The 26,139-nt window shown below is 41.8% G+C and overlaps 1 protein-coding gene across 2 annotated transcripts in view; it reads left to right on the top strand.

The window, feature by feature from the left end:
* Positions 1-1,313: 1,313 nt before the first annotated feature.
* abcc1 (ATP binding cassette subfamily C member 1 (ABCC1 blood group)) overlaps positions 1,314-26,139 on the top strand; it is a 57,002-nt gene continuing 32,176 nt past the window's right edge. For both annotated transcript variants that reach the window (XM_063186914.1, XM_063186922.1), the window contains exons 1-12: positions 1,314-1,454; positions 3,270-3,446; positions 4,212-4,337; positions 5,960-6,097; positions 7,668-7,793; positions 8,027-8,088; positions 8,342-8,473; positions 10,026-10,265; positions 21,045-21,222; positions 23,159-23,320; positions 24,355-24,447; positions 24,852-25,055. In XM_063186914.1, the coding sequence (XP_063042984.1) occupies positions 1,407-1,454; positions 3,270-3,446; positions 4,212-4,337; positions 5,960-6,097; positions 7,668-7,793; positions 8,027-8,088; positions 8,342-8,473; positions 10,026-10,265; positions 21,045-21,222; positions 23,159-23,320; positions 24,355-24,447; positions 24,852-25,055 (1,686 nt within the window). In that variant the 5' untranslated portion in view covers positions 1,314-1,406. The remainder of the gene's footprint in view (positions 1,455-3,269; positions 3,447-4,211; positions 4,338-5,959; positions 6,098-7,667; positions 7,794-8,026; positions 8,089-8,341; positions 8,474-10,025; positions 10,266-21,044; positions 21,223-23,158; positions 23,321-24,354; positions 24,448-24,851; positions 25,056-26,139) is intronic.

Consider the following 26,139-nt stretch of genomic DNA (forward strand, 5'->3'; position numbering starts at 1 on the left):
AAGTAGTTATATTAGCTGTAAGGAGCATATCTAATCTATGCCAAAGAGATGGTATGGTGTTAGCTTTACCTGTTTGACTTTGAACACAAGCTGTTTTGTGGTAATGTTCTACACCTCCTTTGTGTGTTGTTTGTGAAAGCTGCAGACCATAACAAAAACACACAAGAGATACTGTAGTTGAAAGCTATTGTAGGCCTTCATAAACCATAACTACCATTCTAACTACTGCTGTTTGTGTCTCTACCCATAGTTATATTTATTGTATGTGCCTTGGCAGCTGTGTGTCTTGCATGTTTGTATTTGAGGGTTTTTTTTTTTGGGGGGGGGGGTATGTTGGGGGGATATGCTACAAAAAATGTTGACCTGGCAAAATAAACTCTTGAACTTGAACTTGAACTACTTAGCCTACCATACTAAACCATAACTAACTAGCACACTAAACCATAACCAAAGTAGGTTTTGTCTTCCATATCAGGGGATAGAATAGCTTAGGCCTATACCATGTCTCGTCTGACAGGTGACATAGAACATTTTGGCTACAATCATGACACACATACACATTGTAGAAAATTGCGTGGAGGTCCACCCTTCTTCTGTAGCCTATAATAGGCCTGTAGGTGTAGGCTATCACACACAAAAGAAAATGCATTCATCTTTACAGTAAGCAACTTGTCATTACATTTCCTTTGCTCATGAATGACTCAATCATGACAATGAATAGTGGCTGTTCATTTTGCCCATTTAGGCCTACAGACAGATTTAGTCCATTTTCGATTAAATGTAATCTAATTATTGGTTTATGAATTGACACTATGGCAAGCCTAATGTTGATGACAAGACATGTTTTTATAGGCCAACTTAAATGTAATGCTGCTAAGCAATGTTTGGATAGGCAAGATTTCAAGATTCAAGATTAGTTTATTACGTCGTATTATAGGTTTGAAGCCTATAAACAGTGAAAATTGTTGTGTTTTTTGTGTCCTCAAAAAGATTACAAAATAAAAATAAAAAAGAGGGAGGGGGGGTGGAAAAAGAAAGTGCCTTGTTGTCTTCAGCATGAATTCAGTAATCTAACTGCTTGGTGGAAGAAACTACTTTGGAGTCTTTTTGAGAACAACATGAATGGTGCAAAAATGAAAAGAATACTTGCAAACTAGATCTAGTTAAAAACTGCAGCTTGATAATGACTTGACGATTTTCCTGTGTTGTAACAGAGTTTCAGGGTGACTTGAGTGCTACTCCCACAACCCAGGTTTACACAACGCTCTGAACTACAAGGCCCACAGCGCCCCCACCACCACAACACTGCCGCTGCTGCATTCGACTGGAGCACTCACAGAAAGCACTGGTTATGAAAGCAAGGTTGCTGTATTCATTAAATGTTATGATAATTTGCAGCGTGGCGAATGGGTATTGACAACTTCTGCAGCCTCGACGGTTCCGATCCATTTTGGGTAAGCCATATTCTTGCGCAGTCACGATATTTCATTTATGTTCTGTAAGATGTTGCCCCTTCGGATAAGTTTAGCAAGCTAACGCTGTCCCCTTTAATTCCTATTAAGGCTTTAGCTAGAAAGACATGAAGCTTAGCGATGTTGCTAGGCCAACACCGGTATTTTAGCTAGCTAAGGACGATGTTATTCATGAATTGGTAGCTGCCACCAATGCTCCCATTTAAAGGGGAACAACAACAAGAGCATAAACCTTACTTCAAAATTATACAAGATCAAAGGTCCCTCTTCGTGTATGGGTTGTTAATCGCTAATGTCAACAGTTACTTTGCTAGCCAGGATAAGTAACACTTGCTTTAAGTGACTTTGCTATCGCTGGGTATCTAGCTAGGTTAGCCCGCTAATTCTGTTGTTGGGCAACATGATCAGCTGTTGCTGCCCAGTACGAAATAGGAAAATCAGGTATTCCCACCTGGCACATGCATTGATGATAATGTTTTTCATTTCGCATTCACTGCATAATAATGGTTGAAAGGTTTCTTTGGAAACAGACGTCACCTTACAGATGTATGACTTAAATTACAAGCTCTCCACCTCAGGACCATGGCCAGTTAATTAAAATCTGAAAGAAGACGGATTGTTTGGACCACACGGAAACAGCACGAGTAGCTAAGAAGTTTGGATGCCATATTCTCCTACTAATAAATTCTAAAGTCCAATGGAGCTAAAACAACATGTAAATTCTAAATGCAGTCAACAAGTGTCATGGTTGGCTTCACTGAACGACAACAGCACAGCAGTGAAAACATTTCACGTGCTGAATACATTTCGAACCTCGTGCGCGAAGAGCGGGGAGAGAGAGGGCATATACGACTACACGACTACAAAACACAGTGCGACTCACTGTCGTTGCAGTCTATACACTATTATTCAGCCTGATTTCTAGCACAGTTGATGGAGATGTTCTCCATATACCATTCAAGTCTAGAGTACACTACCAAAAGTATTCACTCACCCATCCAATTGATCAGCATTGGGTGTGCTAATCACTTGATGTGGCTAAAGGTGTATAAAATAAAGTGGAGATGTGTTCTGTGGAGTGAACACCTTTCCAATCTTGTTGACTAATCTGAGTTTTTAGGTTGCCAGGAGGTACATTTCAGACTGCGTTGTGCCTGCCGAATATGACATTTGGTGGAGGAGGAATTATGGTGTGGCGTTAATGTTTTTAGGAGTTATTTGGCCCCTCATTATCAGTGAAAGGAACTTTGAATGCTTCAGGATATACCAAAACATTTTGGGCGATTCCATGCTCCCAACCTTGTGGGAACAGTTTTGACTGGGACCTTCCTCTTCCAACATGACAACCACACTGCAAGATTTAGATGAAATTGCCTTTATTATTGCAAGGTCCATAAAGACATGGATGACAGAGTCTCGTATGGATGAACTTGACTGGCCTACACAGAGTCCTAACCTGAACACATTAGATCCCCACATTTAGGATGGATTAGAGCGGAAACTGAGAGCCAGGCCTTCTCCACCAACTCAGTGTATGACCTCACTAATGCGCTTTTGTAAGAATGGCTAAAAATGTCTATAAACTAACACACTCCTCAACATTGTGGACAGCCTCTCCAGATGAGTTGAAAGTAACTGTAGCTGCAAAAGGTGGACCGATGTCATATTGAACCCTATGGGTTAGGGATGGGATGGCATTTAAGTTCATGTGTGAGTCAAGGCAGGTGAGTGAATGAATACTTTTGGTAACAATTATAGTGTATTTGCTGTAATGGATCTTTTTCCTGTTTTTCTAAGGACTGGAATCGCACATGGTATTCCAACAACCCAGATCTGACGGCGTGCTTTCAGAACACTGTGCTGGTGTGGGTCCCCTGCTTCTACCTCTGGCTCTGCTTTCCAGTATACTTCGCATACCTCAAATCAAACGATCATGGATACATTTGCATGACCCATCTCAACAAAGCCAAAACAGTAAGTTCAACCCTCCCATGATGGACGAGGGGAAGATATACTATACTGCCGTGCAAAACAAGAACGCAGTAACTCAAAATGGTCGAAAAATTTTTTATATCGGAAATGTGTTTAAATGGGTTTAAACTACCTCATTTGTCTTGTGTCAAAAAATGGTGGTCCAACACCGTCCCGTTTTGGAGAAAACTCATTTTGAAAGTGCAAAAATGACCAAAAAAAAGTTACTGCTTGTTGTATTAACAGGTTATGTCGTACAAAACAAAAACGCAGTAAGTCGGCGAGTTACTGCTGCACGTTCCAATGGGACTGGTTTGGGAGTAGACAGTAATACTAGCCAAGAACGCAGTAACTCCTGCAGTAACTCCATTTTGTGGCAGTAATACCAGCCAAGAACGCAGTAACTCTGTTTTTTGTGGCAAAAAGACACATAAATGTTGTTTTTTTGGGTTTTTTCGTGTGCATTAAATTTCTATCATAAACAAGCATTACCAGGAAGTGTCACCACCAATTTACCGACAACACAGTTGTCGCGCCATATGGGAAACTTTGAAGCCTTTTTTCTCAGTTTGCCGTTTTCAGAGTTACTGCGTTCTTAGATTGTGGGGCAGTATACTGTGTGTGTCTGGGCTGTGTGAATTCTGTGGTCTTGTGCTACAATGAACTTGTGTTTTGTATTTGGAGACAGTTACAGTATGTTGTAAATTGTAAATCTCGCTGTCTGGAAATCTCATGCTCACCGTTTGTGTTTGTTTATTGTTTCCTCAGGTAATTGGCTTTTTACTATGGATTATCTGCTGGGCAGATGTGTTCTATTCTTTCTGGGAAAGAAGCCAAGGACAGGCTTTGGCACCTGTCTATTTAGTCAGCCCTACCATACTTGGCATCACCATGGTAAGCAACCCCTTGCTAGCATAAGCACTTTATGGATATGAAATATGCAAGTCAAACTAGTTCTTCCGGTACATCCCTGTTTCTTCAGGCCTCTTGTCTCAGTCTTTCTCCACCGCTGTGGAGAAAAAAGCAAGTGGGCTGCCTTACTGTCAACTTAGGAAAAGGAACTTTTGGGGGGATTTTCCCCACTCAACATCCCAATTGTAAATGAGATAATGACTTTCAAATTGTGCTTTTGCGAGATACGATACGATTATACTTTTATATTATTATATTAACGATTATTATTGTCAGTTTACACTGGATTTCATTTTGCCTCCCTGAGCAAGCAAGATATTGAAAACACTTTGATCACCAATGACGTCCAGGCTTTACATCACAAGGCAAATTCTAACCAGATGGGGGACTGATCAATTTTGAGAGTTTCCTATGTCTTAATGGGGCACCTTTTAAAGGCAGTGACGCACTGGTTCAGATGGGAGGTGGAAGAATGAAGGAATAGGTGGTATGATTGATTATCTTCAACCAGTAGCACATATGGAGGAGGCATTTCATTCATGAACGCAAGCTGGACTTGCCTTTTGCATCTACCTCAGATGAATGGGTCGACAACTCGCATAAGCCAGACTAAAAGCTCTCAGAGCTTTGGAGTTGCAATAGCATGGCTAACAATGAGCTAGAAATACAACAGGCCATGTAAGTGCACCCACCCACTGTCAGCGTTTTGCATGTGAACACAACCACTTGTTTTGACTTTACCTATTCAAATTTTGTGTGTGAGTGTGTTTTTGTTATTCATTGCCTCACTACTCTAGCTTGGTTTTACCATGCCCACTGATTTCATTTGTACAGTGGGTCTGGAATCTGAATTTTGGGAGGGGGGCTGGTTGTGTTACCAGAAAACCGGCTAATCAGTGAATGGTGGATGGAGGAGGGCGCCGCACATTTTGAACATCACTGGTGTTCACGCCTCCAGTAATCATATTTAATAATGACACGATCACTAAGTGTTTTAAAATTGGATAAAACGGAGTTCACCCCTCCCTCCACTTTACATTTCTCAGGTTGTCAGTTCCAAGACCGTGTGTGCAAATGAAATTAGTACAAGAGAGGATGGTAAAAGCAGGCTACCACTGCTCCAAAGACCTGCAGCTGGCAAAGCCAAGACAGGGGATTTAATCAGTGCCATTTTGTCCCCTGGGAGATCTTTGGCATCGGTCCTGTCCTGTCTTAATTTAATTTGGACCTAAATCACATGCCAGCCTAATGGAACGTGTCCAGTAGGCAAGGATCAAGTTTCAAGTCTAATTTGTTAAGTACAGCACTTTCATATTGATGCCACAAATTTAATTGGTTTGATTTAGGGGAGTCTACTAGTATGCCTCAAGCCAATTTTTATGCATTGTCTGTCTGACACAGACATTGGTCTTCCTTGGCAATTGTAAACAAGGCTTCACATTAACTTTGTTTTGCTCATGGGTTACTGTGACTAGTGATTTTCCCAAGTCAATGTTATTTATTCCCAGGAATAAAGGAAATCTACCTGCCAAAGTGGCTGCCCTGATTGCTAATGCAGTGTATGTGATTGTGCGCATGCTTTTGTCTCCTTATTTCCTTTCCAGTTGCTGGCAACATTTTTGATCCAATATGAGCGCTTCAAGGGGGCCCAGTCATCGGGGGTGATGCTGAGCTTCTGGCTCATCGCCCTGGCCTGTGCCACCATCACCTTCCGCTCCAAAGTAATGCAGGCCGTCGATGAGGTAAGACCAGGAGGATATTTGACTGCCTAGCCTAGTGGACTTCACTGTGGGGATGCCACAATTTCTTATACATATTGATTGGATGATGAATTTGTGTCAGTGCTCATCAGCGTGTGAATCATTTCTTGAAGAAGTAAGACCTGGGGTCCTATGCAGAAAAAAAAATCTACATACGTAACTTCTCACATTTCTCTGCATTTTTGGTTGTTCACCAATGATGTCAAATCAAACAGAATGTCATCTGTAGTTCCCATGACAACCAGGATGACAAATTGTCTAATCATGTCTGCTGCCGCCTGCCACTACACAACTCCACACAATAGAAGCAAACACAGCTGCTCTCTTTGTGTCCACAGCAACACTTCAGAATGTAGCACTTGCTTGAGAACTGGAGTTGCTGTTCATGCAGAGAACGTGACCTCTGCTCCTATTCACTTGTCTCGGTGTACAGAACAAGCGCTGCAACACTTGTCACCAAACTCAAGCTTTCTTTTCTCCACTATAACATAATTCTGCCATCTACTTTGACTTTCCCCCAGAAAAAAAGCTTTTTAATTTTTTTGGGATATTTACCCCTTGTCTTCTGTTTACTGCTGTAGTGCAAATTTGATTATTTTAACTATCCACCTCATTCCTGTCGTTGCTACTGTAGCAACGAAAAAGGGGTGCAATATCCAGTGTAGTTGGTGACCCACATAAACAAATGGGCTACCTAAGTAGCAACTTTGTAAAGGTTTGCGTGAAACATTTAAAATGTAATGAACTATGTTTATTGTCCAAGGCCATTTCTTCATATCGTCCTCCCAATCTATGTAGATGCCACTGACCTGGATACGCTGCCCTATTTGGACTATGACATCCCTCACTCACACATTTTTATAATGTGATGACTAATTGTTTTTAAAATGCAGCGGAAGTTAACTTAACAGGAAGTCGTAACTAGGCAATAATCAAGCGGAAATGTCGCCCCTTTTATGTGAATCTTATCTAGGGAGCTAGTAATAAGGTGGATAAGATAAGGTCTTCCCCTAACAGTTGGATATTGTACTATGCACTGTGACTTCTGACACTCCTGGACACTTTGGTGGTCACTTTGTTTTGGCTTCAATATGCCACTCAGCTAAGGCACATGTGACACTGTGGACACTTAATAATTGTGGGGGTGGGGGTGGGGGTGGGAGAGGGAGAGGGAGAGGGAGAGGGAGAGGGAGAGGGAGAGGGAGAGGGAGAGAGAGAGAGAGAGAGAGAGAGAGAGAGAGAGAGAGAGAGAGAGAGAGAGAGGAGAGAGGAGAGAGAGAGAGAGAGAGAGAGAGAGAGAGAGAGAGAGAGAGAGAGAGAGAGAGAGAGAGAGAGAGAGCGCCTTGGCTAAATATATGTAAGAGTGAGCTATATATGGTTAATATAATGTGTAAGGATGTGTGTAATGTCTTGTGGGTAAAGTCTTCTGTATTTATGTATATACTGTATGTATGTATGCTACTACTTGACACCTTAATTTCGCCCTGGGATCAATAAATTCTACTCTACTCGTCTACTCTCTAATGTCCAATCTGTGTGTTGTCCTCTGCAGCCTGCAGCGGTAGATGTGTTCCGATACACCACGTTCTACATTTACTACACATTGCTGCTCATCTCTCTCTTCCTGTCCTGCCTCTCCGACCGCCCTCCTCTCTTCTCACAAGCCGTCAAAGAGCTGGTAAGTGGTGAAGAACGTTCAAGTCAAGTGACTTGGGTTACTCCTTGGCTCATGGCTAGTCAAATGTGCAGATCAAGCGCACGTGAGCTTTCATTGATTGTAATTCTCAAAGCTGAAGTTTGTTGCCTCTTTTGAACCTACGAAAATAAAGGTGGAATGTCCGCACACTGCTCCCATTTGTCTTTTGCTTTTTTATTTTTCCAAGTGAACGTTTTCCTCTTTTGAACCTACAGAATCCATGTCCCGAATCAGGAGCTTCGTTCCTGTCAAAGATCACATTCTGGTGGATAAACAAGTAAGCAGAAGCATGTTACTTACTATGGCCTTTTTTTGGGCACAGATTTGTCATTTTTGGAATAAATAAAAAATAAATACAGGGTTTATTTTAAGAGACGAGAGAGGCTTTGCTTACCAGCACTGCTTCTTTCTAGCAAGTCCTTTGTACTTTTATATACTATGCGTGGGCTTTTGAAACCTGTGTGTGTGTCTGTGTCTATGTCTGTGTCTGTGTGTGTGTGTGTGTCTGGTGTGTGTGTATCACTTTGTAGATTAATGGTGACAGGCTTCAAAAGGCCGCTGGAAGAGAAGGATCTGTGGTCTCTGAATGCGGAGGACTGTTCCCAGAGAGTGGTGCCACAGCTGGTACGGCGCTGGGACCATCAGTGCAACAAGGTCAAAAGGTCAGGATTGGAGGAGGGAGGGCTTCTCTTTCCTGTTTTAAAGATATTTTGGAGCTTTTGTGCCTTAACCCATTGATGTCTAAACTAAAGCACCTGCAGAAAACGCCTGCTGAATGCCTAAGCCCTTGTCGGGAGAGTTGCCCTCAGCCCATAAAAACCTAAATATCTTAGCCTCTGATGCCCATAAAAACATGAAATAAGTTGCATTTAAACCCATTGGACCCTCTTCTTCTTGCATTAGAGTGTGTTCATTCAGCTGTAACATACCCACATTTTTGTTAGAAGAGCTAACATCTCAAGAGCCTGAAGGCAGCGTATACAGTATGTCACTCCAGGCACCAAAGGTCAAACAGTATATACGAGTCATCAGGCTAAAATGGGTTAATAGGATATAGGATGGTGTGAGAGAGAAGGGGGAAGAGTCAGGAAATGGCCTCAGGTCCGGTTTAAAAGAGGGCTGTTACCACTTAACCTTCATATGAACTCAAGATTTTTGTCACCTTCTTGTTCTTGGACAATTGACATTGAAATGTTGTGACAGATGCCTTCATCTCTGTAATGAAGAGGGATACTCGAAAATAAATGATAATTAAAAAAGAAAACTATAGGGGGGCGCTGTGGCGCAGCGCGCTAAGCCCCCCACATTTGGGCTTGCATGCCCACCCACGGGGACCCCGGTTCGAGTCCGGCCGGGGTCATTTCCCGATCCTCCCCTGTCTCTCTGTCCCAATCGCTTCCTGTCACAATCTTTGACTGTCCTGTCAAATAAAGGCATAAAAGCCCCTAAAAAAACATTTAAAAAAGAAAAGAAAGAAAACTATAGCCTATGCTTTAAAAACAGATGGCTTGAGGGAAGAACCGGACATTTTACAACAGACATTTACATTTCACTACTTATGACATTTTTCTGCCTTTGGTCAGAATTGATTTGCCCATGCTTAACCCTCCACTGAAATGCACTCCGCTCATATCCAGCTTAACAGTTGTAATATTGATCTAGCAGTGACTACAAAAACAAAGTGAAGTAGCCTAAAGTGTAAACCACTGCAAATGCATTTCTTTTTCTTTCTTGTTTCGGGCGAATCGTAAAAAAACAATTCTTAAAAAGATGTGGTATGATACTTTGCAAACGAATACCACCAGGGCACCACATCTGTATCAAAGGCCTGGTTAGGTTTCCAGAACTTAAATTCTCAGCAATCTCGTCAGTTATGGTAATGGCTGCAACTGACTTTTTTTTTTTTTTTTTTTGGAAAAAAGGTTCGCACACTTCTTTGGATTTTTCTTCTTGAAGTTATTTTTTCATCTTTTTATTTATTCATCCATTGGCAATGACGTTTCGACCTCTCGGTCTTCCTCAGATTGGCTTCCTCAGAATGGCTGCAACTGACACAGTGGCTGTCCTAATTTAGAAATTGTAAAAAAAAAGAATTAAAAGTCGAAAGAAAATGCATTCCCTACGACCATTTGCGAGTGTTTTGTTGCTAAACATTACTGCTAATGTTGTTAACAACATACTTCTCCACCATGTTCCTCTCTCCTCTTTCCTCAGGCCCTTAGAGAAGTCAATATACTCCCCCAAGCGTCCTGTGCCAGCCGGCCGCGGCGATAAGAAGGACGGTGCATGCCCACTGGAGGAGTCGGAGATTCTCCTGGTGAAGAGTTCTCAGAAGACTGGCGAGCCCTCGCTCTTCTGGGCGCTGTGCCGCACCTTCGGGCCTTACTTCCTCGTCAGCACCGTCTACAAGATCGTCCACGACATCCTCATGTTCGTGGGGCCCGCCATCCTCAAGTAAGCTTGGGAAGACTCTTTCATTTCCTTCTGTGGCAGTTTTCCTTCTTACAAATGTATCCCTGCTTGACCCGTCCAGTATACCACTGTATGTCCCCTCATGTTATAGGCTGCTGATAACAGAGTGTCCTTTGTATTTTGCTTTGGATAAAAGTGTCCCCTAAATGCAATGTAATGTTAACGTTTGCTTGCAGATTTGACTGAGTTGTAAACTCCGTGAGGATGGCACCCCAATCTCTAGTGGGAGTAGATATCAAGAGAGCCAATAGAAAAATTTTCTGCAGTTGCTGAATGAGAAGGTTTCATGGGGACTAGTTGCTATAGAGGCCATGAGAGGACAAATAGTGCAACTCATACTTGTTATTAATTGGTTGGAATTAGAGTCTAATGCCAATTTAATTACTGAGTTCTTTAATCTGATTACCTTAATCTCAGTAATTAGTGTTTTTGTTTACTTCTTTTAATTTGCTTTCGAATTAACTGGCTCTCTGTTCCCATAGCAATACTGTGATCCAGATATGAAAGTGAAACTACGATCTCTCTCGACCTCAGGATTGAGCATATTTGTGTGGGGTGAAGATTTAGTTGGATGGAGTGAGGAGGATGTTGTTGTATAGTTGGATGGTGGATGTATTGTTTATTTACTTAGACTTGACTGTCTAGCTCTAATATCTAGTGGTGCATGATTGTGTTGTTGATTGTTGGTTACAGTTGGGTTTACATGATCAGTGGATGATGGTTATGCATGTGGTGCAGCCAGGTGTTGCTACTTGTTTGATTCCTTCACTCTCAGCGTATTGCTCTGCTTTGGTATGCAAGTCTGTTACACTCATGAGAGGTTGCCAGAACAGATGGCAGTTGCTATGTGCATCTATCTACAGGGTCCCCGCGGGACATTAAAAAGCATTAAAAAGCATTAAATACAGAACTTGCAATTTAAGGCTTTAAAAATCATTAAATTTCGAGGTGTGGCATTAATTTTCAAAGGATCGGCATTAAATTTCACCCGGACACAATGTAGTAGCCTAATCTATAGATGTTTGGACAGTTAAATTACGTTTTTCATCACTAAGACAGACGGCAACAAGCGCTCCGAGTCGGAACATGCCTGGGGTAGGAAACGGCACCCGACAGTAAATGACAGGCGGCCAGGTAGCAGACCCCCTCGTCTGGATCCCCCTACTGGTTGATGACGACGGCTGACCAAGTAAATTCCATCGACCACAGTGCGTGTGGTGGCTGACTTGACCGCAGTTTAAGAATTGAGACTTTAAATTTCATCAACCAAAATGCCTCGTGGATATTTGTATTTCTGTGGTACCGTCGAAACTTTACTCGTCGAAAGCCTGAGTTTGAGTGTAGCGTTTAACGCATGTCATTTCATGAATGCCACGATTGCAATTTAGATTATAGTCAGGGTCATTTTTCCAAATAGTTGACACCTGAAGGCAAATCATGTTAATTTTCGGCATACAACTGATTTAGGGGTATTCAAGGGTGCTGAATCCAAATCTGCCGTATGCCGGACGCAAAAATGTACCGAAATGCCTCAAACGGGCAAAATCCAATATGGCCGCCGCCACCGTGTTAAAATCCTGCAATCACTTTTCTTTTGGACTAAATAAGGTATGAATTTGAAAATAGCACTTATTTTTTATGTTTTCAGACATGGGGAAAGCCATTATGTCATCAGATTTAAGCTCAGATTGGAAGAAAAAATGCTTATGTCATTGGTTTGGCAGCCATTTTTAAAAGCAGAGAGCCTCATATTGTCAGCGTTTTTTAAACATTTTTACTAATCTTTCAAGATCCACAGAAAAAATGCTCTTTGTCTCTGTGAACACAAATACTACAGAAAACTACACTGAACTGTCTACTTTCACCTGAAAAAAGAAGTTTGTGTCTACCTTTTTCCATTCTTTAGTTATGGGCAGTAGAACATGGGATGACACCACAAAAAAACACTGATTTTTGACCCCAAAATACTGCACTTCTCTCTGCCCATATTTTTGCTTTAAAGACATATTGTCTTTGATAGTGTTCATGTTTGATGTGCAACATTTTCAGGGGGTTTGAAGGGTGCTTAATGCCAATATGATGTATAAATAAATGTATATTCCCATAGTACATCAAAATGAAGGAATCCAATATGGCCGCCGTCACCAGTCTACAGTGTATGTTTCTTTGATTACACAAGGTAAACTCTTAAGTGGGCTACATTATGTAGCATTAGGTTTTCATACAGGGAGAATTAATTTCCATACTCAGATTTAAGATAGATATCAAAGGAAATTATTTCAGTGTAGTCTGAATTCATGATTGCAACAGGAACATAGGGTGACACAAAAAAAAACAATATTTTTTGACCCCAAAATACTGCACTTGTCTCAACCCACATTTGTGCTTTAAGGACAAAGTTTCTTTGATAGTGTTCATGTTTGATATGCAGCATTTTCAGGGGTTTTGAAGGGTGCTTAATTCAAATATTCAAATATGCTGTGTATTAGGCTCAAAACCTCTTTAATAGGCCTACTCAAAATGAATTAATCGGATATGGACGCCATCAACCAGACCAAGGTGGACTCTTAATTACATTGTAGCTATAGGTTGTCATACATGGAGAATTCATCTCCATACTCAGATTAAAGATTAGAATCAAAGGTCATGATTTCATAGGTTGAATTCATGTTTACAAGTGACAGTTGACTTTCATGTCAATAAGCTGTTCTTTTGAATGAAAATGTTTACTTCCACTTTTATTTTAATGCTTATTATAACATGATGCAATATGTCCACCTCAATCCACCTCTTCCATTATGAGACAAATTTACACACATAAATCTGAATGTGCCTAAATATAATATGCACATCTACATTTTGTGCATTAGGAATTCATTGTTTGCCGATTTTATTGCGGTGCTTACATTATATCTTTGAATGGTGGAAAGGTGAAAACGTGGATCAAAACAGTTTATGTTATTGTGAGGAATTTACTTGATATATGTTAACTCATTCCCAACCATTAGGCCTATCAACCTCCTCCTCTCCAGTGATTTGGCAGGACACACAATATCATGCACTGCATGGCACTTTGGCTGCAAATGCAACAAAAGCAAAGTATGGCGTTTTGCAATGATCAGTCCTATCTAATTCAGATGTCACATGGTTACATAAAATGCCCCATATCATCAAATCTCTATATTGAGTCCCACACACCCACACACCCCTTCCTATCCTCCTGCCAGTCACCGAAGTGGGATGGGTGGTATTGAACAGGGCTTTAGTCCCACTGGTCCTGTATCTGCCACTTATACATGGGTTCTCATTGTTTATCAACACAATGTTATGAAGAGGGGCAAGACACTGGCAGCCAACCACGTGAGCTATTTTTTTTTTTTTGACAGACAGCGGTTTCCAACAATCAGAGGCTGACTTGTGCGCGGCTAGGTTCGCAGTCAGGTTATAAAACAAAATTTAGAAACCATGCATTCTCAAGGCACACAAAGACATCACAACTTGTGCTTGCCTCATCCAACACTGCATCTGCAAGAAGTGGCATGGAGTACATGGAGTCAAGCAGTTGCTGCAATTCAGCAACTCAAGGAGGGGTGATTAGGAATACTGTAGGTTAACTTAGTATACCAAGTAAACAATTTTGGTTAGAGTAGAGGAGGGTGACTGTATGTGCATATATATTTGGTATATATAGGCCTATAAACTGGTATCAGAAGTAGTGTGGAGTCAAGTCTCTTGGCGGAAATACGTAGGATGGTGCGCAAGGTTAATAGAAATGGGCACCCTCCTGTCTTTCTCACAGCACATGAACACAATATTCAGAAAAAAAGGACATTCCAAGTCAGCAAGGACATTCTGATTTTTGATACCTCGTATAACTTAACCCATTGTGTCCTGGAAACACATATAGGTTTTTCAGGATCTTGAGATTTTAGCTGTTTTATTAACTGTGTTGGAGCTATGTTGGAGCTGAATGAACACATTACAATGCAAGGGGAGGGTATTGGCTTTAAATGTAACTCATTTCATGTTTGTATGTGCTTCAGAGGCTGAGACGTTGCGGATTTAATAGGAAGAGGGCACCCTTTCCCAAAAAGGGCTTAGGACAAAATGGGTTAATTAGCAGTCCAAGTTTGAATATTGTGTTCATGTGCTGTGAGAAAGACAGGGAAGTGCCCATTTATGTGCCTAGGCACCTTAAAACTACCACTTGCTCTTCTGCCTGCCATTGGCTCTCTCGCTCCACCTGAGCACCATTATTGATACACTGAAGATGTACATTCCAGTATATTTTAACTAGGCCAATTAAAAACTATACTTGCACAATTCTACCAACAGAAGATAACAGACAGACTCTCTTTTCCTCCTGCTCCCCTGTTCAGCAGGGCTGGATCCCCACATGGCTGCATGCTGAGCCCCCATCTAAAGTCTATCCGTCCATGACTGCAGCATGGCCAGCAAAAGGGAGTGAAGGTGGCAGCCTGGTGTACAGAGACCGAGACAAATTTCTCTAGCTCTGAATGAAAAAGAAAACCAAAGAGATCATTGCTGCCTTCAGGAGGCACACATATAGCAAGAATAGACCTAGCCCTCTCTGAACTTCCCACTGTCACAGAGCTAAAACATTGTCTTGGACATTATCCTGGTTCTGAGTTCTTGGGTCTCTACAGATGTATCATTGGCACTACAGATGTATCATCAAAGTAAGGACCAAAGACTAAAACCACATTTCACACACATGGACTGTCTGACTGTTCATTACAATCTCTTGTTCCCCTGATCTCCTTCCATCCTCCGGTTGTTGTGAAATAATTGATACAGTGCAATGTGTTGAGCTGAATTCTTGCCGTAAAGGCCAGCCTTGTAATTAATGGTTATAATTGTCACAGAGTGGCCATCTCAGCTGAAATATGTACATTAAGCAAGGCAATCTATGCAATAACTTTAGATGACTGATGTGCAATACCAGCCTGAGTATGCCCTTTGTGTATATATTCACACACACACACACACACACACACACACACACACACACACACACACACACACACACAACACACACACACACACACACACACACACACACACACACACCACACACACACACACACACACACACAACACACACACACACACACACCACACACACACACACATCACCCACACACCAACACACACACAATGCCACTCCCTTATCTGTACACTCTATTCTATTCTATTCTATTCTATTCTATTCTATATATTATTCACATCAGTCTGCCTCTTGATCCCCTTTATAGGCCTAGATATACAGTGATCTGAGCACAGCAATTAAACCGACAAACATGAAGTAATTCCCATTGTACAAAGGATAATATTAGAAAATATTTGATTTCAGACTCTTGTGGTCATTTATTTTTTATGGGTGAAGAGGTGTGGAAACATTGTGTGGTGGTTTGAGGTGGGAACATTTTTCATGGTATAATGCATTAAAAGTGTAATTGAAATAGGGAGAGATTTAAATACAAATGGTCAATTTATGGAAAAGATAATCTCCTGTTGCAAACATGAATTCAGTCTACACTGAAATAATTTCCTTTGATATCTTTCTTAAATCTGAGTATGGAAATTAATTCTCATTGTATGAAAACCTGATGCTACATAATGTAGGCCTACTTAAGAGTTTACCTTGTGTAATCAAAGAAATGTACACTGTAGACTGGTGACGGCGGCCATATTGGATTCCTTCATTTTGATGTACCATGGGAATTAAAGGCATTAAGCATCCTTCAAACCCCCTGAAAATGTTGTGTATCAAACATGAACACTATCAAAGACAATATGTCCTTAAAGCAAAAATATGGGCAGTGAGAAGTGCAGTATTTTGGGGTCAAAAATCTGTGCTTTTTTGTGGTGTCATCCCATGTTCTACTGCCCATAACTAAAGAATGGAAAAAGGTAGACACAAACTTCTTTTTTCAGGTGAAAGTAGACAGTTCAGTGCAGTTTTCTGTAGTATTTGTGTTCACAGAAACAAAGAGCATTTTTTTCTGTGGATCTTGAAAGATTAGTAAGAATGTTAAAAATCGTTGACAATATGAGGCTCTCTGCTTTTAAAATGGCTGCCAGCCAATGACATAAGCATTTTCCTCCAATCTGAGTTTAAATCTGATGACATAATGGCTTTCCCCATGTCTGAAAACATAAAAATAAGTGCTATTTTCAAATTCATACCTTATTTAGTCCAAAAGAAAAGTGATTGCAGGATTTTAACACGGTGGTGGGCGGCGGGCCATATTGGATTTTGCCCGTTTTTTTTGAGGCATTTCGGTACATTTTTGCGTCCGGCATACGGCAGATTTGGATTCAGCACCCTAGAATATCCCTAAATCAGTTGTATGCCGAAAATTAACACGATTTGCCTTCAGGACCTTAAATAAGCACCTTTTCAGAAATCCTGCCTAGACTATTAGCAGTTAAATCGTGCAATATTCTACTTCAAAGTCTCCGAGCTTCGTATCATTGTGTTTACGGTTATTTGATGCTGTCAAGGGGTAACGCAATCGGGAGTGTGCCCGAGTAGTGAAGTTGCAAGCGGTGGAAATGTGTGTAAAATGTAATAAACCGGTGTTTACGACTCTAAATGACACAATGAGATATGCGAGGATGTCCAAATCGGTAACTAACCGCGTGGCGTGTGCATCGGTAGCTTATATTTTAGTCGCGTGTCAGCGGTGAAATGCTTGTGGGTATTCACATGAAGCTGCTGCTGCTTCTTGCTCTCGTATCGCCGCTCCGAAGAAGGACTTGTTGCTAAACTGAAAGTAGAACGCATCTTGCTAGATTCCACCGTCTCTATTATGAAGCTTGGGGGGAAAGGACATAGATGTGTATATAATACTTCTATACACATCTATGGGAAAGGAGGAGTAGCCCAGAGCCGTTCCTTTTTAACCCTTTTTAAACCACAGGTGTTATAGCCTCTACTCATAGTAGGCTAATGTGCACTCAACTATTTATCCATTATGAATGGTCAATTGTTGCCCATTTTATTTTATTTTTTACAATTGAAGGTATTTGATTAAATGTCATCAAACTTTCAAACATGCACAATTTTGAAATGGTTTCAGTTTGAAGGAATTTAAAAGAAATGGGTTAGGCCTAATGGTGTTTCAAACTAGTGTGTGTCACCTCGCTCTTTTTGTTGTGTTTGCATGTCTTTGGTTAAATTAAGCACAACAATAAAGACTACTGGAGCTTGGGCCATCCTGGGCAGCAGCCAGATCAACTGTAATTTTAACACAGATGCAGGCTACTTTGATTTGAAATAATAATACATTATTCTAAGGGAGGGGCAAATTCTGCACAGTCATGAAAACTCCCACATCATTCAGAAACCTCTTTATCAAGTCATGGCAAATGTCTGCCACAGAAAGTGACAAGGGAGCTGGCAGTGAGAATGAAATAACAGAGAGCAGTGTGAATGCATGCTCAGTTTTATTTTGTAGGGTTATTAAAGCATGTGCGAGGCTGAGGGAGAAACATTAGGCCCCCCCCATTAACTTAATTCCTGCTTGTATGCAATTTGACAAGCTTGGTCTCTATAGGCTTCCAGATCAGTTCTTCCTTGCTGCTGCTTACATGTGTTCACATTAGGCTTCACTACTAGCACAATAGTCATAATAATACTTTTATTGTATATGTGTATTGCATTGCATTATAGCAATGTAATAACAACTATACCATGTAACGTGCACATGCACACACCCCGTGAAGTGGTATTAATTTTCTTGTTGGAGGTATTAAAAATGGTATTAAAAAGCATTAAATTGGGTGAGCAAAAATGTGCAGATACCCTGTTCAAGTAAAGGAAGTGTTCTTCTGTCCGAGCTTCTCCTGTCGCATGTTGACGCTTGAAAAGGTATGCTAGGTGTAGCCAACAGCACACAAATAAAACAAAGGCGGTTATAAAAATAGTAGCAGGTTGCTCCTTCATGGCAGGATCAGGTTACATGATTTATTGTAGTTTACGGCTGACATTGCAATTATAACCTCATAAGGCGTGTTCAGGCTGACTGAGTACTATGCCGGTGCCCGTTCCCACACCTGTTCTCGGCCTGGTGTGTTCACACCGCAAGTCTGAGCATTCGGGAATTGGAAAGTTGTTTGCGATGTGAACCGAAAAATACATGTTTTTTTTTCTTTCTACGAACCTTAATGACAATGTGGACATCTGCAACTTCATCTGGGTAACAAATAGTCACATACGGAAAAGTTCAGAGCCCAGTATGAACACGGGTGGTTCACTGTTAAGCACTTAAGTTATGAACCCCACTGGTGCATAAATGGGCAGCAGCACCATTCTGGTCGGCTTCAAGACAGTATCTGAGAATCAAATTCTCACACGACTTAGTCGGGAAAACTCTTCATTGCCAACTAGACAGAAGTGATGGTGCCATAGGCTGCTTGGCATCCACGTTTAGTAACACTGGACTGTTTTTGGTATTTAAGTAGTTTGTTGCCAACAAAACAAGGTCCACAGGCCTATGTCACGTCGCAGAAACCCTCCGAAAAGCTAAGTGGTTTCCGACCTGCTGACTGATATGGTGGTGTATTGAGTTGCTGCATGCTGGTCTTAAAATATATCACCTTTTGACCCTCTCATGTAGTATTGTCAGTGTCACATTAGGCCCTTTAGAATGCTGCAAATGTGTTGGTCATGTTCAAGTCCCGTGTTTACAGTAGTCTAGAGCTGTCCCCTCAGAGGGAAGAGTGAAAAATAAGGCAGCGCTTCTCAAGTGGCAGAGGAGAAAGTGAGCATGTCACTTGAGCACTACCTGAACACTGGAGCACCCTTCTTTCAGTTGCTTAGTTTCTGCTCACCAAGCAGGCTATGGTTCAGTGCTTCTTTCACCCTGGCATAACATACAGGGCTGGACAGATTCAATCTGGCACACATGGCTTTTTCCTGGCAAGAAGACGGTCCTCAGAGGTCGACCTTGTTTTTTTTTTGGTTTTGTTCCAAAAATGTCAAACATGCCCTGGCTTTTTTTTTTTTTTGGCCCAGCCCTGCCCTGCTGGCACATCCTAATTCATGGAAACTGGAAAACTGAATCACTAGTACACATTTCTAGTTTGAAGCAGTGATTCATTTATGTTTCATCTTGTCATCAGCTTATGAATGGTTTCAAGCAATTCCAACATGATGCGCTGCCCACCACTTGTTATCGGTGTCTTTGAACCCCGAGAATGTGAACTGTACACTCGCCTCCAAAAGAGTTGTCGCCTATCCATCTGTTTGGAATAACAGCTAATAACCTGACTTTCAATTAATCACTTGGCTTCAGAAGTCACTCATATGAAAGCTACAATCCTCCCGAATGAAAATGTATGTACAAAAATAAATTTCATGCACCAAAGAAAGATTGACCCTTTATTGAACACAGACAGGGCAGATTTTCACAAGACAAAAGTTTTGTCGCCTATCGAACATAATGTGAAAATGAGCAGATAAGTCACTTCAAAACACTTCAAATATGCAGATCGGGTGTCATTCTTAATCACTGAATCACTCTGACCTCTCCAGAATATCAGCTTTGGCCTTAAGTGTATGTTTAGGGTCATTGTAATCATGGAAAGCAACACAATGAAAATCAATGGAGTTCAATGAGAGATGGTGACATATTCGCTATTCGTAGAGCAATGCATGTTTAACTTCATGATTTAATCAATGATAAAAGCCCTCAAACACCTGCAGCATGCATGCAGCTTCTCATAAGAGCTGTATCTGTACCATGTTTCACTTTATGCACCATTTCTCTTTTTTCATATTCTTCATCTCCAACACCATATAGTTTTGATGCTATCAGTTCTAAAATGGTTGATCTTGGGATCTTGACTTCAGAGTATGAGTCCCATTAGCCTCCATTTTTGTGAGAATTAGGCCTGACATACTCTTGGCTGGCTTTTTTGAGACAGGACAGTGGGAGAGACTTCTTTGGTGTTAAAGGTGAAGAATCTGAAAAAAAAATACATGGTGCCTAAAGTCACACATGGGAGGGATACAGCTCTTATGTGGAGATGCATGCATGCTGCAGGTGTTTGAGGGCTTTTATCATTGATTAAATCATGAAGTTAAAAATGTATTGCTCTACGAATAGCGAATATGTCACCATCTCTCATTGAACTCCATTGATTTTCATTGTGTTGTTTTCCATGATTACAATGACCCTAAACATACACCTAAGGCCAAAGTTGATTTTCTGGAGAGGTGTGAGTGAATCAGTGATTAAGTATGACACCCGATCTGCGTATTTGAAGTGTTTTGAAGTGACTTATCTGCTCATTTTCACATTATGTTCGATAGGCGACAAAACTTTTGTCTTGTCAAAATCTGCCCTGTCTGTGTTCATTTAAGGGTCAATCTTTCTTTGGTGCATGAAATTTATTTTTGTACATTCATTTTCATTCGAGAGGGTTGTAGCTTTCATATGAGTGACTTCTGAAGCCAAGTGATTAATTGAAAGTCAGGTTATTAGCTGTTATTCCAAACAGATGGATAGGCGACAACTCTTTTGGAGGCGAGTGTATGTGAATGGTTTCTTGCTTAACCAGTTCAGCTTATCTATATGATGTGTTTTATCCCCCCTGCGTTTTAAAGTAAAGATCTAGGAAGCACCGTCTAGATAAGCTTCTCCCTTGTAGATCTTAAAAAAAAAAAAAGTCAACTTCCACCCACTGACTCTTTCCTGTCTCTCTCTCGCTCCCCTTCTTCTGCCTCCCCAGTCTGCTGATCAAGTTTGTGAATGACTCTAGCGCCCCCACGTGGCAGGGCTACTTCTACACGGCGCTGCTGTTCCTGTGCTCCTGTGTGCAGACCCTCATCCTGCAGCGCTACTTCCACGTCTGTTTCGTCACCGGCATGAGGCTGCGCACCGCCGTCATCGGCTCCATCTACCGCAAGGTACCGCAGACAGAACAGAACAGAACCGCACCAGCGTAACTCTCAGCAATTTACAGTTATTTACAGGGTATTGGTTACAGTCCCTGGAGCACTGTGGAGTCAGGTGCCTTGCTCAAGGGCAATTCAGCCATGGATGGAGGTGTAGGGAGAGGTAATGGTGGGGTTTCTGCAACCTGCAACCCTCCTTTCTTTAGTCCACCTCCCTAACCTCCCCGCCAGGCCATGACTGCCCCCATGACAACAGCTTATCTGTAAGCAGCACATCTACAAGCATACTTGCATGAATGTATATAGTACAAATAGTCGTGCATTCTTCACATTTCTGCAGATATTTAATTTAATCTGTCACTTGGAAAAGGTTAAATGTGAAGCGTGCATTGTAACACGCAGTGACTCATAGAAATCGAAAAGCGCTGTGTAGATACGGTGCATACAGAGCATACCCTACAACATAGGCATGGTACGGTTTGCGTTGCAAACCGAGACCGTACGGTTTGCATGTCACGGAACGGGGTAGTGGGCAACCGCACGGTGCCCACGGTTTAAAAAAAAAAAAAAAAATAGAGTGACCACTGGCGGACGACGCTATTAAAATCCTACCACTTTTACAAGCATAAAACACAAAACTACGTAGGATATTGAGTGTGGAAAGACTGATTTCTATCAGCCAACTGAAAGACATAATGTAACAGCATCCAGCTGACTAGGCTACAGTAGCCTACAAGCAAGTGCAGGTCGGTCAGCAGCGTCACCCTCTCCCCCCTCTCTCTCCACGTTAGCGCAAGTGACTGTTCCCAGCCTTTATGCTGACCATTTTAAATTAAATGAACATGAATTTACAAACAATGACAGATTAGCAGAACAAAGTAGACTATGACTTACGTTACAGCAGCCTAGTGTATGCTATATCCACGTGGCATTGAATGGGGATTCCGGACGGCAAAATGCGAGATAATTGAACATATCCATCAGATTCACTGTGCTGTCCTTAACTGCAATCAACTGTAGGCCTAATTATATGTAGCTAGTTAAACTCTGCTGGACGGAAGGGGACTTTGTGCTGTTGCCTAGTTAACATTGATGTTTAACACTAGGCCTATAACAAAAATAAAATTTGACTGTTTTAAAAGGCTCAGCTTCACAGGAGTTTTGTGAAACATTCTTGTGCATACACTTCTAAAAAAAACGATCTTTTAAAATGATTTGTTACCTTAACTTTCACATTTTAACATAACATAACCCTATCACTTGTTCACTTAAAATTGAATTTGACTTCTGATTTTACTTCTATGCTTCTCACGGCCGGCAGTTTCATGATAGGAAGCAACTGATTCATAAGCGCAAAACTCGCAGAAAGCGGTATCAAAATAAAAGTCCAATTCGTTCTCAGTGTGTCATTAACCAAAATAGCCATACTACACTGACCTAATGGTCCCATTACCTACAGGAGTGTAGCTGTTTTATTTTTACACGTCAAGTGTTATAGCATGTAATATTTGAATATTTGTCAACTTAAAAGTTAGGACTTAGTTCTCCCTTTTTGTGAAATAAATGGAAGCATGTTAAAATCATTGATATCTTTCCTCTTTCAGTTGGGTTAAATGAAGTCAAATTCAACATACCCATGATAAGCTTACATTTTCATTCAAATTTTTATATAATACAGAACCGTACAAAACCGAAAACCGTGACCTTGAAACCGTGATATGGACCGAACCGTGACATTTGTGAACCGTACCACCCCTACTACAACACTGTCTTATCTGTGCACACATCTACAAACATACGCGCATGCATGCATTTGAGAAATGTGAGACGTAGTACATGTACTGTCAGAGATGGGGGTGGCTCACTGGTTCATGATTCTATCTATGCTTACTGCCATTGTTCAATAATGACTAAAATGCAACCAACTGCCCTTGTGTGTGTCTTTCAGGCCCTGGTGATCACCAATGCTGCGCGGCGCACGTCCACGGTGGGGGAGATCGTGAACCTGATGTCGGTGGATGCCCAGCGCTTCATGGAGCTCATCACCTACATCAACATGATCTGGTCCGCCCCGCTACAGGTGGTGCTGGCCCTCTACTTCCTCTGGCAGGTGAGGCCTCAGCCTGGCACATCATCTGGATCGCAGTATCCTTCCTTTTTGTCTTTTAAAAAATATTTTTTTTTGTTTTTATTTTTACTTGATTTGAGACGGGATAGTTGAAAGAGACAGAAAATGGGTCCTGCCATGGCCTGCCGTTCGATTCCAGGCCCGGGTCCTTTGCCGACCCCTCCCCGTCTCTCTCCCAATTCGCTTCTTGTCCACCTCTCACACTGTCCTATCAAATAAAGTCGAAAAAGAAAAAAAAAAACCTTTAAAAAAAAAAAAAAAAAAAAGAGAGACAGTAAATGAACAGGGAGAGAGAGACGGGGAGGAATCTGCAAATGATCGGGGCCGGAATGGTGTCCTGGTCAACGGCGTAGCAGCCCAGTGCCCTACCGCCCTGCCATCTCCTCTGGCCTTGTGACTCGGTGTGCATTCCAATATGCAATCTTGCATTCCTCCACTTGTGCTTGTGGCCTCACATTTTGCTGATGACCGGCATCCGTGGAGAGAGCAATTAAGTTTCCCCGCTGTCTGCCTAGTCACAACAATCTCTGGGGGACTCTCCTTCATTCACCATACAGTTTGCAAATGAGAAAGGGACTTAACAATTGAGCTTTTGCAAGATATTGAAATATAATGCTGTTGTCAGTGATGTCATCTCGATGTATTACTTCCTGGTACGAGGCCACAAGCACAAGTGGAGGACGCAAGGTCACATATTGGAACGCACCCTATGTCTGACCATGGAACTATCCATATCCTCTGTCCATGGTCCTGATCTTTAGCATTGAATAAGGTTGAGTTTGTTGAAAGTATGCAGAAGTTGTTTGGAATTCAGAATTCATAAATAATTCATTGTCTAGTTACATTGTACAATACGGTAGTATGTACAGCGGGAGAATCTGCCACTATACTGCTTGTTTTTATTATTGTATCAGAATGTCTGTAGACTACTTTTTGTTTCTAACCTCTGTGTACAATGTGCATAGGTAATAGACCATAACGAATGCTGTTCTCTGTCCTTTCCTGTTGAACATTAGACCCTTGGACCGTCTGTTCTGGCCGGTGTTGCTGTCATGGTGCTGATGGTTCCCATTAATGCAGTCATCGCCATGAAGACCAAAGCCTACCAGGTCTGTTTCCACATGACTGTTTTTTGTGTCTTCCTCTTTGTAGGCAGCCCGCTGTCTTGCAAGTATATCCCCTCAATGTACAGTATGGGGCAGGTGTGGTCTAGTGGTTAAGGACTTTAGATCATAGGGTTGCAGGTTCAAACACCACCCTTCCACTCCCTATCTCACACCATGGATGAGGTGCCTTTGAGCAAGGCCCCTAACCTTACTATCAGGCTTCCCCTAATACCCCTACTATTTCCCCCATGCTAACTCCATCTCTTCCCCTGCTCCGTGTTCAGGTGACCCGTGTTCAGGAAAACACGGCAGGGATTTTACTTTCTAGTCTACTGTTTTGATGTTTTTTGACAGCTCTACTAGCCCCCCCATGCTAACTCCATGTCCTCCACCGCTCTCGTGTCCAGGTGGCCCAGATGAAGAGCAAGGACGAGCGCATCAAGCTGATGAACGAGGTGCTGAACGGCATGAAGGTGCTGAAGCTGTACGCCTGGGAGCTGGCCTTCAAGGACAAGGTGTCGGCCATCCGCGAGAGCGAGCTGCGCGTGCTCAAGAAGATCGCCTACCTGGGCGCCGTCTCCACCTTCACCTGGGTCTGCGCACCCTTCCTGGTGAGAACACACACACACACACACACACACACACACACACACACACACACACACACACACACACACACACACACACACACACACACACACACACACACACACACACACACACACACACACACACGTCCATCTACTGTACATCTTACTGTATTTGATTTAGCGGTTATAATTATACTTGGAGATCGCCTACCTCAGTCTCCACTTTTACTTGGATCTATTCTGTACACCCTTCCTGATTAGAACATACAGGGCACACGCTCCACATCCATCTCTTTGTTTTTATGCTAGCTGTATTTGATTTATTGGTTAGCTATACTTGGGGGATGGCATGCCTGGGTCTGCGCAGCCTTCCTGGCAAGAACACACTCCACATGTCACAAGACGGGGAGCTTCAGTTGTGTTGGATGTTCATAAGAATACTTGGAGACAACGTGGATTTAGATGAAGACAGTCTCTGACTGCCATGGGAGTCCAAAATGTAAATAACTGAATAACAGGGTTCCAAAAGCCATAGATTCAGCCTACACATTTAACAGAATTCTGCGCATAGCTGTGCAAAAGCTTGGCACATGTCACATGTCGGCACATGTCGGTAGAAGGAAACCGAACTTGTGTGTTGGATCGGTCCATAAGCAAGCTCAGCCAATCGGGGCCTAGTTTTCAGGAAGTGGAGCTCAGGGTTGTAATTGGTGATGTGTCCAAATATCAACAAACTTTCACCAAAATTACAGATTCTGTCTTAAATGCACACTCCGCGCATGGCCATGTTATGTCTATTGCCTTTTCTTGCCTAGTATTTTTCTTACAGATGTCTGTAATCAGTGATATTTTTATTTGGTGCTCCACATTAAGATTGCAACCCTGCGTATATTCTCCAAATTAGGGTTTCTTTGCTGACTTTTTACACATCGCAGACAAACCACATAGTAGCACATGTCATCACGTGTCATCTCCCAAATCCCAGGTTTTGTGTGATGAACATAAAAACGTAAAAAGCTGCTAAATCAAAGAAAGGGAAGAAAACGGCTATCCCACAACCTGGGGTTTGACCCTGAGGTGAGTTTTTTTTCTTTTTGACTTTTTT

The sequence above is a fragment of the Engraulis encrasicolus genome, chromosome 2 (assembly GCF_034702125.1).
Source record: "Engraulis encrasicolus isolate BLACKSEA-1 chromosome 2, IST_EnEncr_1.0, whole genome shotgun sequence".
NCBI lineage: Eukaryota > Metazoa > Chordata > Actinopteri > Clupeiformes > Engraulidae > Engraulis > Engraulis encrasicolus.